Source organism: Rattus norvegicus, chromosome 2 (genome assembly GCF_036323735.1).
Source record: "Rattus norvegicus strain BN/NHsdMcwi chromosome 2, GRCr8, whole genome shotgun sequence".
Lineage (NCBI taxonomy): Eukaryota > Metazoa > Chordata > Mammalia > Rodentia > Muridae > Rattus > Rattus norvegicus.
In genome coordinates this window covers 121,740,111-121,759,258 of record NC_086020.1, presented here as the reverse complement: position 1 = coordinate 121,759,258, position 19,148 = coordinate 121,740,111, and the positions used below count along the sequence as shown (strand labels likewise).

General features: G+C 38.1%; 1 protein-coding gene across 13 annotated transcripts in view; it reads right to left on the bottom strand.

The window, feature by feature from the left end:
- Positions 1-19,148, bottom strand: part of Bltp1 (bridge-like lipid transfer protein family member 1) — a 216,622-nt gene that overhangs the window by 93,544 nt on the left and 103,930 nt on the right. For all 13 annotated transcript variants that reach the window (XM_039101992.2, XM_039101994.2, XM_039101997.2 and 10 more), the window contains 9 exons: positions 17,830-17,957; positions 17,422-17,621; positions 15,710-15,907; positions 14,826-15,037; positions 10,154-10,305; positions 9,600-9,750; positions 9,273-9,425; positions 1,891-2,131; positions 678-820 (listed from right to left, as the gene is read on the bottom strand). In XM_039101992.2, coding sequence (XP_038957920.1) covers positions 678-820; positions 1,891-2,131; positions 9,273-9,425; positions 9,600-9,750; positions 10,154-10,305; positions 14,826-15,037; positions 15,710-15,907; positions 17,422-17,621; positions 17,830-17,957 — 1,578 coding nt within the window. The remainder of the gene's footprint in view (positions 1-677; positions 821-1,890; positions 2,132-9,272; positions 9,426-9,599; positions 9,751-10,153; positions 10,306-14,825; positions 15,038-15,709; positions 15,908-17,421; positions 17,622-17,829; positions 17,958-19,148) is intronic.

Sequence of the window (19,148 nt, the reverse complement as noted above, 5' to 3'; positions counted from 1 at the left end):
TAAGAGCAGTATCAATAACTCGGATATTCAGTTCTTAGAAAAGCAAACAAAACAGCACAAGAAAGCATGGCAATACAAAGTGTCAGACACACTTGTCACAGCTTCACTCAGCATTTCCTCACCACAGTCTTCCAACGGAGGGCGCTATCAAAACCCAGGCCTTACAAATAAAGAAGCTGAAGCACATTTCAGTCAGAAGATTTTCAATTTACAGGGCAGGACTCAAGTGAGAGTGCTGTCCCTCCAATGCTAGTCCACTCACTTAGCTGTCCTGTCCCTCTTTATCAAGCATCCTTTAAACTTGTTAAAACAATGGAGTATAAATTAAGATTGCAATTTGTAAAAACCCAACCTAAACATGTATTAATAATATACAGCCTAAAAGGATCTCACTAAAACAAAATGACAATATTATCAACATTTTCCATACTGAATTTTATTGTATATAATACTCAACAAGGAAAAAAAGGTTTAGTAGTCTTTAGGTATTAAGTATTGATGGTACAAATTTAATGGAAATCTATATACTGAATTTATTAACCAACATAAAGTTAATAATTTCAATTAAACTATTGGAATATTAGAATAGACATCTAAAATATTTAACACTGAAATTAAAAAAAATGTAGGCTGCCTCTATAAGTTTTAAACTCTAATCAAAGCTAGCAGTCCTGTACCTTTATTTTTAATGCAGAGTCACTATGGGTGTGTGTTTTAGAAAGCTTCCTCATTATTTCCGCTCCAGTGACAGGTCCAGAGCCCCCAGGTGGTGGCCGGTTAGCTGTTCCTTCTAGAAGCATTGTATGTTCACTGACTGTGGCTGAAATGGTTCCAAAGACAAGTGAGTTCTATACATACCATCACATATTTATTTGAAGCATCTCCAACATTCCGGTCTGTATAATTACTGTACATTTTTATGATCTAATGAGATGTACAATGTTTATAATTTTTATTTTTTTGTTTCCTTACTCTCCAACCTGAATCTGAGCGTACACTGTCCATATAACTGATACAGTGACCAACAACCAATTCAGTCACCTTCTAGAATATGCAGAGTGTCAGGAATGAACACAGGCATCATTAGTGTTTGGAAGGTAGCTACTGAACTAATTCAATTTCTCTGCATAACAAACTCGGGATAATAAGCAATAAAATACATGCTACTTCTTATACCTATTAAAACCATTTTTTAATTAAGCTAAATAAATGTTGTGAATGTTTTAATTTTAGGGCTTTTCTCCTACAGTAGTACTTCTGCCCCACAATACTTTTAACTCTTTTTCAATACACTACGAGACAATCTATCATCATAATACAAAATTAATCTTTGGCAAAAAGTTAAGGTAAAAACATACATTTTAAAAAAGTATACCACCTTGTTCAGATGCATCATATCCTATGTATAGATTTATATGCTCAGCTCAGGCCTGCAAATTTATTTAAAATAAAATATATGTAACAGGTGATAAAACAAAACTCCTTTAAAAACAGACAAAGGGCAAATACGATTTTAAAAGGCAGAATTTTGTTTACAAGTTTTCTATAAAAGCTGTCTCTATTAGACATATTCACTGGCCTACAGAACCTCAGAAAACTAAATTATGAAATCTGTTAAATAAAAAGATTCCAAAGTCATTGTGAATTTAGATTCACAAAATTCACAACTGCATAGTTCAACCACAGTATTTTTAAATTTGGGACAAAAGTTATTAAAATTGATCAAGTACGTAACAGTCAGAATTTCCTTCTACAATCAACTTGGGAATAATTACAGGCAAAAGGTCTTGATTGGAATCGTTTAAAGAGGAATATTATTGATATGAAGCTATTCCCACAAGAACACAGTGTTTGCACTGAGGAAAGGAAAGTACCCTGAACAAAAGTTACCTGCATCAAACTCAAATTCTGCGCCATCAGCACTAGTATCACTTTGAAGCCCGCCTCCATTATCCAGGCCTAGTCCCTCCTCATGCTCGTGGTCCACAGCGGCAGGAGGTTTCAGTGGCTGCGCTGGTCTGTGTAGGCTAACTCCTTTAAAGGCAGGCGTTACCACGATGAACTTCATCCACTGCCTTGCCAAAGCAACTAGACCTTTCTTTAAAGTTACCAATGCAGGAAGCCCATCACTCTGTAATAACAATGAAGACCTAATTTTAATCTCAAAATGCCCACGTACAGATAAAGGAATTAAATTTAGATCTTTAGTTAGTTCAACATTACGCAGAGTTTCAATTGACAATAAAACCTGCTACAGTTACACATACACTGAGAATGTTCTCTGCACCCAAATCCCGTGGGAGGGAGAGCTAAACCTTCAGAGAGGCAGACACGCCTGGGAAACCAGAAGAGACTGCTATCTGCACACACATCTCGGACGCCAGAGGAAAACACCAAACGCCATCTGGAACCCTAGTGCACAGAAGCTCCCAGAAAGGGCGGCACAGATCTTCCTGGTTGCTGCCGCCGCAGAGAGCTCGTGGACAGAACCCCGCGAGCAAACTTGAGCCTTGGGACCACAGGTAAGACCAACTGTTCTACTGCAAGTGACCTGCCTGGTGAACTCAAGACGCAGGCCCACAGGAACAGCTGAAGACCTGTAGAGAGGAAAAACTACACGCCCGAAAGCATAACTGTCCCCATAACTGGATGAAAGAAAACAGTAAAACAGGTCTACAGCACTCTGACACACTACTGACACACAGGCTGATAGGACAGTCTAGCCACTGTCAGAAATAGCAGAACAAAGTAACACTAGAGATAATCTGATGGCGAGAGGCAAGCGCAGGAACCCAAGAAACAGAAACCAAGACTACATGGCATCATCGGAGCCCAATTATCCCACCAAAATAAACATGGAATATCCAAACACACCAGAAAAGCAAGATCTAGTTTCAAAATCGTGTTTGATCATGATGCTGGAGGACTTCAAGAAAGACGTGAAGAACTCCCTTAGAGAAACACAGGAAAACATTAATAAACAAGTAGAAGCCTACAGAGAGGAATCGCAAAAATCCCTGAAAGAATTCCAGGAAAACACAATCAAACAGTTGAAGGAATTAAAAATGGAAATAGAAGAATCAAGAAAGAACACATGGAAACAACCCTGGATATAGAAAACCAAAAGAAGAGACAAGGAGCTGTAGATACAAGCTTCACCAACACAATACAAGAGATGGAAGAGAGAATCTCAGGAGCAGAAGATTCCATAGAAATCATTGACTCAACTGTCAAAGATAATGTAAAGCAGAAAAAGCTACTGGTCCAAAACATACAGGAAATCCAGGACTCAATGAGAAGATCAAACCTAAGGATAATAGGTATAGAAGAGAGTGAAGACTCCCAGCTCAAAGGACCAGTAAATATCTTCAACAAAATCATAGAAGAAAACTTCCCTAACCTAAAAAAAGAGATACCCATAGGCATACAAGAAGCCTACAGAACTCCAAATAGATTGGACCAGAAAAGAAACACCTCCCGTCACATAATAGTCAAAACACCAAACGCACAAAATATAGAAAGAATATTAAAAGCAGTAAGGGAAAAAGGTCAAGTAACATATAAAGGCAGACCTATCAGAATCACACCAGACTTTTCGCCAGAAACTATGAAGGCCAGAAGATCCTGGACAGATGTCATACAGACCCTAAGAGAACACAAATGCCAGCCCAGGTTACTCTATCCTGCAAACTCTCAATTAACAAAGATGGAGAAACCAAGATATTCCGTGACAAAACCAAATTTACACAATATCTTTCTACAAATCCAGCACTACAAAGGATAATAAAGGGTAAAGCCCAATATAAGGAGGCAAGCTATACCCTAGAAGAAGCAAGAAACTAATCGTCTTGGCAACAAAACAAAGAGAAGGAAAGCACACAAACATAACCTCACATCCAAATATGAATATAAAGGGAAACAATAATCACTATTCCTTAATATCTCTCAATATCAATGGCCTCAACTCCCCAATAAAAAGACATAGATTAACAAACTGGATACGCAACGAGGACCCTGCATTCTGCTGCCTACAGGAAACACACCTCAGAGACAAAGACAGACACTACCTCAGGGTGAAAGGCTGGAAAACAACTTTCCAAGCAAATGGTCAGAAGAAGGCAGCTGGAGTAGCCATTCTAATATCAAATAAAATCAATTTTCGACTAAAAGTCATCAAAAAAGATAAGGAAGGACACTTCATATTCATCAAAGGAAAAATCCACCAAGATGAACTCTCAATCCTAAATATCTATGCCCCAAATACAAGGGCACCTACATACGTAAAAGAAACCTTACTAAAGCTCAAAACACACATTGCACCTCACACAATAATAGTGGGAGATTTCAACACCCCACTCTCATCAATGGACAGATCATGGAAACAGAAATTAAACAGAGACGTAGACAGACTAAGAGAAGTCATGAGCCAAATGGACTTAACAGATATTTATAGAACATTCTATCCTAAAGCAAAAGGATATACCTTCTTCTCAGCTCCTCATGATACTTTCTCCCAAATTGACCATATAGTTGCTCAAAAAACGGGCCTCAACAGGTACAGAAAGATAGAAATAATCCCATGCGTTCTATCAGACCACCACGGCCTAAAACTGGTCTTCAATAACAATAAGGGAAGAATGCCCACATATACGTGGAAATTGAACAATGCTCTACTCAATGATAACCTGGTCAAGGAAGAAATAAAGAAAGAAATTAAAAACTTTTTAGAATTTAATGAAAATGAAGGTACAACATACCCAAACTTATGGGACACAATGAAAGCTGTGCTAAGAGGAAAACTCATAGCGCTGAGTGCCTGCAGAAAGAAACAGGAAAGAGCATATGTCAGCAGCTTGACAGCACACCTAAAAGCTCTAGAACAAAAAGAAGCAAATACACCCAGGAGGAGTAGAAGGCAGGAAATAATCAAACTCAGAGCTGAAATCAACCAAGTAGAAACAAAAAGGACCATAGAAAGAATCAACAGAACCAAAAGTTGGTTCTTTGAGAAAATCAACAAGATAGATGAACCCTTAGCCAGACTAACGAGAGGACCCAGAGAGTGTGTCCAAATTAACAAAATCAGAAATGAAAAGGGAGACATAACTACAGATTCAGAGGAAATTCAAAAAATCATCAGATCTTACTATAAAAGCCTATATTCAACAAAACTTCAAAAATCTTCAGGAAATGGACAATTTCCTAGACAAATACCAGGTACTGAAGTTAAATCAGGAACAGATAAACCAGTTAAACAACCCCATAACTCCTAAGGAAATAGAAGCAGTCATTAAAGGTCTCCCAACCAAAAAGAGCCCAGGTCCAGACAGGTTTAGTGCAGAATTCTATCAAACCTTCATAGAAGACCTCATACCAATATTATCCAAACTATTCCACAAAATTGAAACAGATGGAGCACTACCGAATTCCTTCTACGAAGCCACAATTACTCTTATACCTAAACCACACAAAGACACAACAAAGAAAGAGAACGTCAGACCAATTTCCCTTATGAATATCGACGCAAAAATACTCAATAAAGTTCTGGCAAACCGAATCCAAGAGCACATCAAAACAATCATCCACCATGATCAAGTAGGCTTCATCCCAGGCATGCAGGGATGGTTTAATATACGGAAAACCATCGACGTGATCCATTATATAAACAAACTGAAAGAACAAAACCACATGATCATTTCATTAGATGCTGAGAAAGCATTTGACAAAATTCAACACCCCTTCATGATAAAAGTCCTGGAAAGAATAGGAATTCAAGGCCCATACCTAAACATAGTAAAAGCCATATACAGCAAACCAGTTGCTAACATTAAACTAAATGGAGAGAAACTTGAAGCAATCCCACTAAAATCAGGGACTAGACAAGGCTGCCCACTCTCTCCCTACTTATTCAATATAGTTCTTGACGTTCTAGCCAGAGCAATCAGACAACAAAAGGAGATCAAGGGGATACAGATCGGAAAAGAAGAGGTCAAAATATCACTATTTGCAGACGACATGATAGTATATTTAAGTGATCCCAAAAGTTCCACCAGAGAACTACTAAAGCTGATAAACAACTTCAGCAAAGTGGCTGGGTATAAAATTAACTCAAATAAATCAGTTGCCTTCCTCTATACAAAAGAGAAACAAGCCGAGAAAGAAATTAGGGAAACGACACCCTTCATAATAGACCCAAATAATATAAAGTACCTCGGTGTGACTTTAACCAAGCAAGTAAAAGATCTGTACAATAAGAACTTCAAGACACTGAGGAAAGAAATTGAAGAAGACCTCAGAAGATGGAAAGATCTCCCATGCTCATGGATTGGCAGGATTAATATAGTAAAAATGGCCATTTTACCAAAAGCAATCTACAGATTCAATGCAATCCCCATCAAAATACCAATCCAATTCTTCAAAGAGTTAGACAGAACAATTTGCAAATTCATCTGGAATAACAAAAAACCCAGGATAGCTAAAGCTATCCTCAACAATAAAAGGACTTCAGGGGGAATCACTATCCCTGAACTCAAGCAGTATTACAGAGCAATACTGATAAAAACTGCATGGTATTGGTACAGAGACAGACAGATAGACCAATGGAATAGAATTGAAGACCCAGAAATGAACGCACACACCTATGGTCACTTGATTTTTGACAAAGGAGCCAAAACCATCCAATGGAAAAAAGATAGCATTTTCAGCAAATGGTGCTGGTTCAACTGGAGGTCAACATGTAGAAGAATGCAGATTGATCCATCCTTATTACCCTGTATAAAGCTTAAGTCCAAGTGGATCCCACATCAAACCAGGCACACTCAGACTAATAGAAGAAAAACTAGGGAAGCATCTGGAACATATGGGCACTGGAAAATATTTCCTGAACAAAACACCAATGGCTTATGCTCTAAGATCAAGAATCGACAAATGGGATCTCATAAAACTGCAAAGCTTCTGTAAGGCAAAGGACACTGTGGTTAGGACAAATCGGCAACCAACAGATTGGGAAAAGATCTTTACCAATCCTACAACAGATAGAGGCCTTATATTCAAAATATACAAAGAACTCAAGAAGTTAGACCGCAGGGAGACATATAACCCTATTAAAAAATGGGGTTCAGAGCTAAACAAAGAATTCACAGCTGAGGAATGCCGAATGGCTGAGAAACACCTAAAGAAATGTTCAACATCTTTAGTCATAAGGGAAATGCAAACCAAAACAACCCTGAGATTTCACCTCACACCAGTGAGAATGGCTAAGATCAAAAACTCAGGTGACAGCAGATGCTGGCGAGGATGCGGAGAAAGAGGAACACTCCTCCATTGTTGGTGGGATTGCAAACTGGTACAACCATTCTGGAAATCAGTCTGGAGGTTCCTCAGAAAATTGGACATTGAACTGCCTGAGGATCCAGCTATACCTCTCTTGGGCATATACCCAAAAGATGCCCCCACATATAAAAAAGACACGTGCTCCACTATGTTCATCGCAGCCTTATTTATAATAGCCAGAAGCTGGAAAGAACCCAGATGCCCTTCAATAGAGGAATGGATACAGAAAATGTGGTACATCTACACAATGGAATATTACTCAGCTATCAAAAACAACGAGTTTATGAAATTCGTAGGCAAATGGTTGGAACTGGAAAATATCATCCTGAGTGAGCTAACCCAATCACAGAAAGACATACATGGTATGCACTCATTGATAAGTGGCTATTAGCCCAAATGCTTGAATTACCCTAGATCCCTAGAACAAACGAAACTCAAGATGGATGATCAAAATGTGAATGCTTCACTCCTTCTTTAAATGAGGAAAAAGAATACCCTTGGCAGGGAAGGGAGAGGCAAAGATTAAAACAGAGACTGAAGGAACACCCATTCAGAGCCTGCCCCACATATGACCCATACATATACAGCCATCCAATTAGAGAAGATGGACGAAGCAAAAAAGTGCAGGCCTATAGGAACCGGATGTAGATCGCTCCTGAGAGACACAGCCAGAATACAGCAAATACAGAGGCAAATGCCAGCAGCAAACCACTGAACTGAGAATAGGTCCCCGTTGAAGGAATCAGAGAAAGAACTGGAAGAGCTTGAAGGGGCTCGAGACCCCATATGTACAACAATGCCAAGCAACCAGAGCTTCCAGGGACTAAGCCACTACCTAAAGACTATACATGGACTGACCCTGGACTCTGACCTCATAGGTAGCAATGAATATCCTAGTAAGAGCACCAGTGGAAGGGGAAGCCCTGGGTCCTGCTAAGACTGAACCCCCAGTGAACTAGACTGTTGGGGGGAGGGTGGCAATGGGGGGAGGGTTGGGAGGGGAACACCCATAAGGAAGGGGAGGGTGAGGGGGATGTTTGCCTGGAAACCAAAGAACTATTATTAAGTATTAAATAAATTAAAAAAAAAAAAGAGGCGATCAAGTGGAGATCACAGAGGACAGCGTTCTTAGAATTAATTACAGCCATTTTGGTGAGTTCTGGTTAGTCTGTCCCTAGTCTCTGGCTTCCTGTCTTGGTATGTAGAGTATCCATTCACAGTTAATGCTGTCAAGTTTGTCTGTTGTAGCTTCTCTGACCACAGCAACAATGATGAGCATGTCAGGCTTATGCAGTATAACTTTGTCTCCAATTCCTAAAAAGTACGAAGTGCCACTGCAGTTCTAGACATGACATCTTTGTAAAGCCCAATAATTAGTATATCTTTCACTGGCCTACTGAAAGGTGTGCATATGATACACGGGTACCTACTTTGGATAAATACTGTTATGTATACTCTAATATTTGGAAGCTAGGAAAACACAAGCAATGTCCTTGAAATTCTAAAAACTCAGTTTGATTTTCTAGGCGCAGGGTTGAGTTGTACAATTATAGATGTTCCTCTCTGCCATTAATCACTATTTTATTAAACCATAGTGGTTCTAGGGATTACTTCCTAGCTCGAAATTTATGCTTTTAGCTTCTAGGATACAACTATGTCCGGTCAAGTTCTTTACTTCACTTCTCAGCAATCTAGCTTCATACAACCTCTCTAATCTTCTTGAAGTTTGGTACTTTTTCAGTTACATCTTTGATAATTTCTCATTCAACCCACCAAGCTGGGAAATTTTATCCATGTTGACAGCTTCTGTATACAAGCCACTCCAAGAGTGTCAATCAGAGAAATTGGCATCAGTGACCTGCATTTTCAACCACACTTCTCAGCCTTGCCATCTGGAACTATTTCTATAGAACATTGGCTTCCTTGAAGCTGCTACTCACCATCGTGGCATCGTCAATGATGGAGTAATTTGCTTGGTGCAGGTAGTGGTGTAAAATGTTACATAATAAACAAGAAGGATTTTCTTGGAGAAAGCGAGCAACTTTTGTAAGTCTATTGTATTTACTTCTTAGAGGAAAATGTACACTTTTATTCTGAAAACCAAATAAAAACAAAAGACAGAATTATACGTATAAAAGCTCCTATAATCAAAGATATTTAGTAATTAAGGACTTAGAGATCTGGTACCTTCCAACAAACTATTAATAGTAATGAATCATTTACAGTAACAAAGTATGTCTGATACCTTATATAATTAAAAGACACACCTCTAATGCTTCTGTCATTATGCATCCCATAACAGCACAAATTCGCAAGGTCCCCTCAGTGTCTAATTTGTTTAAGGATGACTTGAGTTGATCAATAGGAACCAGCCATGAACCAACAGCAGGGGTTGCAGTGCTTAAGAGGTTCAGCTGCCTTTAAAAAAAAAAAAAGTGTGAAGATCAAACTTTGTATTTCAAGCACTAAATGCTATTTTAACCTGACAATATTTTTTCCTTTTGGTCACTAAGTTATAAACATATCAATAAGAAATGGACACTTGGAAGGACGAAGGAGAAACATGTTTGAAATGAAAAATAAAACATAAATCTAAGGCACCAAGTTAAGTAAATACAACCAAAATATTAGGAAAGAAATTTGAATATATAGTATCTATAGAAAATATTCAAAGAGAAAGAGGGGAAAAATAGTCAAGCTAGCACTCAAGGGTATTAGATATGTCAGAAAAATAGTTCAGGAAGTACACAACACAGAATACTAAACTGTCTGAAATAAGGAGAACAGTGGATGGACAAAATTACACTTTGAAATTTCTTACCTAGAAAATGCATGTGCAGGAGATCTCACATTGGTGGGAGCTGCAAAACTAAACCAAATCTCTTTAATGGTCAACTTCATGCTACATGAATCTGGAGGTGGTGGCATTAGAGGTAGATCTTTCTTCAAATCATCAGATTCAACTCCTTCATCCTATATAAAAAGCCAAAAACAATATTGATCCTCCAGAACCATTAAGACAGGATTATTAGCACTGTAGGCACAAAACCTTTTCATTCATCAGGCTTAACAGACTACATCTTTACATAGAGCCCTGATCTGTGGGTATTGCTCAAAATAGCTATACAGGTTTGCATTCCCACAAACAATGGAGGATGTTTTTCTTGCTCCACATCCTTGCCAGCATGTGCCATCACTTGAATTTTCTGTATTCAAGAGATAATACTGGAGTAGGAGGAATCTCACCAGTTGTTCTGATTCACATTTCTCTGATGACTTAGGACTTTTGAATATTTCTTTATGTTTTTCTTGGCCATTGGAGAGTCCTCTATTGAGAACTCTGTTCTCTGTACCCCATTTTTTATTGGGTTATTTTGCTCTTTTTTGGAGTCTAATTTCCTGAGTTCTTTATATATTTTGGATATTAGTCCTCTGTCTGGATGTAGGGTTGGTAAATATCTTTTCCCATTGTGTAGCTTGCCATTTTGTTCTATTGACCATGTCTTTTGCCTTAAAGAAGCTTTTCAGTTCACTGTTTCTGGTTTTTGTTTTTGTTTTGTTTTGTTTTTCACTTTGCAAACTCTTGTTTTTATTTGGTTTAAAAAGCTTTGATGAACAAACATATGATACATACACGGTATAGAACCAGTTACCACTTAAAGCCTCAGATAATGATATAGTATAGAAATTAGAATAAACCAAATTTTAATCAGGTCTGGAAAGGAACGTTCAAGCTGGAAGTTGTAACATCAATTTGGAGTGTCCCTCACCCACCCAGTTCTTCCTCAGAAGAGGAAGGCAGACTTGGTAAAACCTAGGTCCTTCAAGTCAGCTGGCTGACATTCTAATTTAAACCTATAGGTCCCCCAACCCAATATAAACAAAATTCTTCACAGGAACTTACATTTTGAAAACAATTAGGTCATTATATTTCTTAAGCCAAATTACTACAGTTCTTAAAAGTCATGAGAAAGTGTATTGTTTACTTGTACTGCCCTAAGTCAGGGCTTTTTCTGTTTTTGAAGATGGCTGATCTTAAATATTATACCCTAAGTAATCACTGATACTCTCCAAAAGCATGATTCTAAAATAAATAGTACTTTTAATGCTTTTAATTAATTAGATTTTTTTAAGGTAACAAGGGCTTGCCTTAGGGACACAGCACCCTGTGCTGGATCTGTACTGCTAACTTAGGGAACCTAGGGCTTGCTCTTGGTTCCTACAGCATAGAGCACTGGGAAGGAGCCGGGAGGAGAGCACTCTGACTTCTAGTACCTCTAGCTGCTGATAGTGAAGTGGTTTTAGAGATTCCCCAAAGAGCCTCATCTAAACCTTTAAAAAGAAAAAAAAAATGAATGCATGAAATAAATAATTTAACCAAAATTAAGTTTCCGATTCTTTGGTGTAATTCAAGGATACCTAAAAAGAAAAGAATCTGATTACATTATATAGTCCATGATGAGTCAATTGTCCAAATAACCAGGAATCAAAGATTTGTTTGATTCAGTTTAACAATAAGATACTGACATACTCTGCAGTACATTTTTTAGAACTTAAGATTATTTAAAATCCTTGATGAAGACTGAGATCCAGTGGCTGACTACTTGCTGGTATTAAGTTTCAGGGCTCCTGCATTTAAAGTAGCTACCGGGGTGGCTCTCCATTCTATACTCTTTTTGTTCTCATGATTTATTAAGCATGGCAATTAAACATGAGTACTGATCAGTTATATCTTAAAGAAGAGTGTCACTGAACAATCATTCTCACATTGTTTCTGTTTTTAAGAGAAAACTCTGCTATGTAGCCTAGACTAGCATTGATCTCCTGGGCTTTTAGGAGATCCTCTTGTCTCAGCCTCCTGAGGACCTAGGACTACAGGTTTGGCTTTTAGCTTTTTCAAAGTAGAGTATATGGGAGCCCAGTAAAATGGCTCAGCAAGCAAAGGCATTTACTGCCACCCTGATGACCTAGCCCAGGGGAGACTCAGAAACTGAACCACCTACCAAAGAGCGTGCAGGGCTAGACCTAGGCCCTCTTCATATAGTTAGCAGATATACAGCTTGGTCTTCATGTGGGCTCCTTAACCATTAGAGCAGAGGCTGTGTCTCTAACTCCGCTGCCTGCCACTGGATCACCTTCCCCCAGCCTAACTCCTGGTGGAGCCTCAGTAGAAGAGGATACACTTAGTTCTGCTGGAACGTCATGTCCCAGGGCAGGGTGAGAGCCAAGAAGGGCTTCTCCTTCCCTTCTCCTTAGAAGGAAAAGGGATTAGAGGGAGAGAGACCTATGAGGATGGGGCTGAGAGGAGAGGAGGTTAGGAGGCTATGATCAGGATGTAAAGTGAATAAACAAAGAAATGAATGAGTAAAAAAACCAGAAACAAAACAAACCACCACCAACAAAACCAACGTCTATCCTGAGGAGGTGGCTCAGTGGTAGAGCTACGTCTTGTATAGCATGCTGTAAGGGCCGGAGTGTAATCCTCAGTATCACAAAACATAGTAAATAAAATCTGAAACCTTGATTTCTCAAGAAGCTGTAGGCCAGGCCCTTGAGTGTATAAAGGTATAGAATTTGGCATTTGAGAAAAGGAAGGAGGCGTATGCATTATCACTGCTGCAACACGCATGGTCCTCAAATGACCACCGCTGACTTGTCTCTGGAGCCATGGCACACGTAATGTCATAGCTCATGAGGTTTGTAAAAGCATGGAAAAGTATCACTATATAGTGGAAATATCAGGGAGTCAAGGAAATTAGTGTCATGAATATAATTTCCAGGGAATACCCAGGTTTGAGGAGAAACAATTCTGTAAAGAAATGGAAAAAATAACACGGAGCCTGGATAAAATGTAAGAAAATCCAAGAAGCATAAGATCTGGAAGAAAGGCCCTTAAAATTCTATAAAGTGAGGCTAGAGAGCACACTGGCTGCTTGCTCTTCCAGAGGACCTGGGCTCAAGTCCCAGTCCAAACATGGTAGAGATCCAGCACTCTCTTCTGGCCTCAGTTGGCACCAGGCATATACATGGTGCATAGACATAAATACAGGCAAAATATTTCTCCAAATAAAATAAAAATGAATCTTTATAAAATATTCTGTAGTTTTTCAAAACGTAAGGACAGAACACTAAAGGAATTGTTTAGTACATAGCCACATGTCTTAATTCTCTTCATTAAAATTCTAATGGACCCTCACCCCCAAACACTTCTAAAGAACTAATAAAGAAACTGTTTGACTTAAAGTTTTATTTATGATTATTATGGGTTGTGTGTGAACATGATGTATAAGTGTGGGTGCAAGAGTACTATGGTGTACACATGGAGGTCAAAGGACAACTTTGTGGAGTCAGTTTCCTCGTCCTACTTTCACAAGGATCAAACTCTGGTTGCCAAGCTGGCCCCCTAGCAATCGATTCTACCTGCTGAGCCATCAGGCTGTTATGGAAATTGATAAACTCTACACATATGCACCAAATAAATCCCTAGGGCTGTGGAGATGGCTCCGTGGGTAAAAGCACTTGCCCAGTAAGCCTGACAACCTGAGTCTGGATCATCAGAAGCTACATTAAAAACAATAACAAAAACCAAAAAACCAAAACAAACCAAAATACCCACAAAACATAATTTTTGTGGTCTGTAATTTAGGAGGTGATGGTGATCTCCAGTGTTCAAAGACCAGCCAACCTGGTTTACACAGCATTGGAGGAATCTGTCTCAAGGTCAGGGGAAAGGCTAATATCTACATGTAAGGTGTGGCATACCCCATACCCACATATACATCTGTCTCTCATACATAGAGAAATAAAATAGATAATCCCCAGGAAATGGGGTTCAGAGGTGTGTATAATAGGTGCCCACAATCTATTTCTTAATGAAAGGGTGCTCACTTATGCTTTCATTGTTTATTCTCAGAAACTTATATGTATATTTGTATACAGTCACTAAATTCTTGCTTGTTTGTCCAAGGTCACCAAACAGTTAATAATCCAACTTTTCAACAATATGGAATTTTAAATAATTTTGCTTTTACCATATTTATCACAATTAAATTCTACCACAATAAAAATAATAAATGAATTGAATATAAGGTATTACTTATGATGATATCTAAAATAAGTAGATATTGGTAAAAACATTATTACTTATATAAATGTTACCAATTAGCATAAAATGACTTCTAAAATTAGCTAAAAGCTAATTAATTAATCAAGGCTTACTTTTCTTAAATTCTATAAGTTCACAGATGTTTATTATGTGTTAACATAAGCAGAGTATTGTGCTAGGTAGGTATTATAATGGGCAGGAATATGCACCATAGCTATATATTCCCATTCAGGAACTATACGCTAGTCATACTACATTCAACAAAACGTTACAACTCTAAAACAGGAAATGACAAGGAGACCAATTTCAATGCTCTAGAAATTGATTTTGAATTGAGTATATAGTTCTCTATTTCCAAACTATTAGTTATCAATAGAAAATTACCAACCTGTTCATCTGAAACTGAATTTCCATTTATGTCAGAGGAAGGACTGGTTCGGTCACATGGTAGGTTATCATCAGAGACATCAGTATTGTAGCCACTGCCCGTGGGAGAATCAGAAGAATTATTGGATGTCAGCACACCACCCCTTTCTGTGACATTAGTTTTACCCATAATTCCAAAACTGTTATATAAAACTGCACCAGATTGTCTTCCTCCTATAAAAATAAAGGGAGTCATTTGTTAGGAAAAAAGTAGATATGTGTTTTACTGTTATACTCCAAAATATCTGTATATAACTTCATCAAGCTCATGTTTTTCCTCACTAGCCTTTATCTGAAAGAGTTAAGTAGGACTTTCCAGGTAAGGAAGTAGACATACAGCGTCTAGTATCTACATTACTGTATCCTGTAAGGCCAAGCCTGAAAGTCATACAACTCAACTTTCCTACTTTAAAGTATCACTCATAACCACCATATAAGACTCCTCTTCCTGCTTTCCTTTCCTCCCCTCGTCTATATAAGAAACAAATGAAAATCAGTAGTTTTCACGAAAGGAAGAAGTCACATGTAACATTTACTTCTTATATGGCAAGGCTCTAAACTCTGAAAAAGAAGGGGGGGGGTGTCCAGTAGACTCAGGAATTTCTAAATCCAGCAGCCCTGTGAGGCCCCAAGGTTTGTGACAGAAGGACTATATTTGGCTGTGGAAGGAACTACCACTTACATAATTGGGATGTATATGCACCCCTTGTAGGTAAAACCAAGTTCCACAGTTTCTGCTGTATTATGTTGATACAGGTTGCTACAACTTACAGCTGTTAAATACATTTCAGTTATGTGGAACTGAACTGTCCCCTCCTAAGCAGAACTTAGAGGTTAAAGTTTTACCTTTTATAGTTAAATTTTCAAGTCCACATTCAAACATTATCCAGCCCCATTTTTCTTGACTGGGACCTATCCGTGTGACATCTGGGATAGCTTGTTGATCTGTCTCATCTACAAAAGTAAATTCATCCAATTCTTCAAGAGTAAATAATACTTTGGACTTTTCAAAGGGGATGGCGGTGATGGCACAGGTTCCAATGTCTATTTATTGAGAGAGCACAATGAAAATATTTTTAAGAAAGAAGTAAAAATCAGATGCTAATATATGGGTTGTACTAAAAAGGTATCATGGTATTCTGAAAAGGCAGAAAAATAAATAGAACATGAAAAGAAAATAATGCTGTCTACAAAGTTTACAAAGAAGTAAAGACAATTCCAGAGTTAACAATGAATTTATCAATTTGTTTTTGAGAGACTGAAGAATTCTGTCAACAAAGGTTAAATAAACCAGCTTTCTGGTAAAGTACTTTAAGGAGCTTTCATCATTGATAAAATACAATTATTTCAATTATTTGGCCTCAGGAAAATCATTATTTCCTAGGAAAAGTATAGTTTTTACTGAGAGATAGCTTAACACTAAAATGTTACAGAACTGGAATTTATTAGACATTGCCATGAACGCACTGCTTAGAGATGCAATGCAGTAAAATGAACCTCCATTTTCTCAAATTCTTCTGATTAATTATTTGCATTTCTCTTTAAATCTCTTGAACTTAGTTTTAAGGATGGGGATAAGGTGAGAAATCTGTTTAAGCTTGTGAGCAGTCTACTCCCACATGAAGGCATCCCCTAGAAAGCCCAGAGTACTGTGCTCAGACACTGCACTGACCTCGGCTCCCTGTGGCTATCAAATGCCATGAGACTGAGAATCTCAAACATAAGTATAAACAAAAATTTACATTTGTTCTGCATTTTATGCCAATGTACTACGGAAATTCCCGGGGACTTTTGTTTTTAATAAGTTTTTATTCTCGCTGGTGGGTTTCAAGTTACATAATGTAATGCTTATGATCTAATAAATAAGGGCAAACTGGTCACCACTACAATCTACAGACCTTTTACAGCGCAAACCACTGTGCTCTGCCCCAGTTTTAGGACTACAGTTGACAGGTAATTATAAAAATTAATTTGCCTTTTTTAAAGCCTCATGTCAGATGCTATGACTTTATACAAAAAGATAAAATAAGCATGTGCTGAATAATTTTATGTCAACTTGACATAAGCTAAAATCAAGTGAAACGAGGGGAACACAATTAAGAAAATGCCCCATAAGATTGGGTTGTGGGCAAACCATGTAGAGGAAGCCAGTCAGCAGCACATGGCTTCCACATCAGCTCCTGCCTCCAAGTTCCTGCCTTGTTTAAGTTCCTGCTCTGGCTTCCTTTGATGATGAACTGTGATGTGAAATGAAAGCCAAATAAACCCTTTCTTCTCTAAATTTGCTTTTTGATGTCAAGGTATTTCATTGAAGCAATAGAAACTCTAAGCAAACCCTGAGATGGTTAGAATGACCTAGAACACAGATAGTCCTAAAACTTACTTTCCATTTTGTACAGAACATAATATAAATATGTTAAATACCATGAGTACAACATATGCAGAAGTGCTTTTCTCATGCTTACAGTATTAAATTGCATCAATGCTCAAAAGAAAACATTTTCTTTTGGAAACTTTCACATTTACAAATGACAAAGAAACAAGCATTTGGAGCTTACCTGTGGTATCGAGACCTCTCAGTTGCCCGTGGACTCGATGGATATTTAACTTGGCAGCAATTTCTTTGCCTCTCTCTGCTCCAGCATTTGACCTGAGAGACCCAGATGACTGAGGCTGCATCTTGCTGGCATGAACATATCTATCAAAATTTGATGTTTTACTCGAGTCTACATTATTTGCAGTCTCTTCAACCACACCTCTTAATGGAAACAGAAAATGTACATAATGGTTAACATTTAAATAATGTAGTCATTATGCTGTTTAAAATGAAGCACTCTGTCTAAAATAAACCGATATCAATAACATTGCCCAAGTGGGTTTTTTTTTTTAAATAATTGTGAATAATTAGGATAGATAAGGCTTTTCACATTCAACAATCATGGCTCAAATTAATAAGATCTTTTTACCTGTTCATACGAACTTGTGTAGCAATTCTGTCAAAACACAAAGCCACCAGGGAAACATGAGTCACACTTCTACTAGGAACTGTGGCTGGAGATTCTTCCACTGAGGCTTGTAACAAGCATAAGTTAACCTAACACACAAATGACACAGATTGCAGAATTGAAAAGTTAAAAAGTCTCTTTTATACCTAGATCACGAACACAAATAAAAAAGTCCAATTACAATAGTATATAAATCTGAGATTAATAAAGACAAAAGTTGTAAAATCTCAAAACAGCCATGACTCCTGTCAAGATATGCTCACTAGCACAATAGTGGCAAAGTGTTATGGGAGTGATCAATGCTTTCTGAGTAGACTTAAGGCTTAATCAAGACAGAATTCATGCTTGGAATTGTTAACTGGGCCAAGAACTGGTGGCTGGATAGGTCACACTCCGAAGAAAACCTACTAATATTGTTCTGCTAAGTGGACACGGTGTGGAATTTTTTTCTAAGTATGTCTTTATACTCATTCATTGATACATTCTCAACACTTAAGAAGCTGTTTTCTATCTCTTTTACCAGCTGAAAGTTTTGACTGTACTCTTTCCCCTTGACCAACTCTTCCCATCCCCTTGACCAACTCTTCCCAGCTCCATCCCTTCCTTTCCTACCCACCCAGCTTTGTGTCTTTTAAAAAACAAATCCTTCATGACCACTTTGTGCTGCCCACAATACTTATGGATGTGTGTTCTCCCACCAGAGTGTGGTCAACTACACTTTAAAAGAGAAATGCAGACAAGTTTCTTTTTAAAGTTGATGGCAATTAATTAAAAAACTTACAATTTGTCAACATGTAGAGAATAAGAGTGCTCACTCAGAAACAGAACATCTGTGTCACAGCCCTATTCCCAATCTCAGATACCAATTTGGGAGAGAGCAGGAAAGATCTTAAGAGCCAAAGACAGTGAATAACTGCTGTGAAACTGTGTCCTCTAGATATGACGAGGCATGACGTACAACTGTACATGGCTCACACACAATCATGCCATCATTTATGATACTGGCAGGTACTCTGCACACTACCTGAGAAAGGCAATCATCAATATTTCCTGGCTGTACACCCTGCAACCTACACAATGATAAGGCTATGAGATAAATTGTTGCAATTTTTATGGGAGTAACCAAATGCTTTCTGATTGAATTTAAAGCCCACTCTATGAGATGGAATCCATGCCTGACAAGGTGAAAGGGGCCAAGAACCTAAAACTGGATAGGTCGAGAAAGTATGGGAAGAACCTACTAAATGCCAAGTGAACACAGCAATAAAATGGTCTCTAAT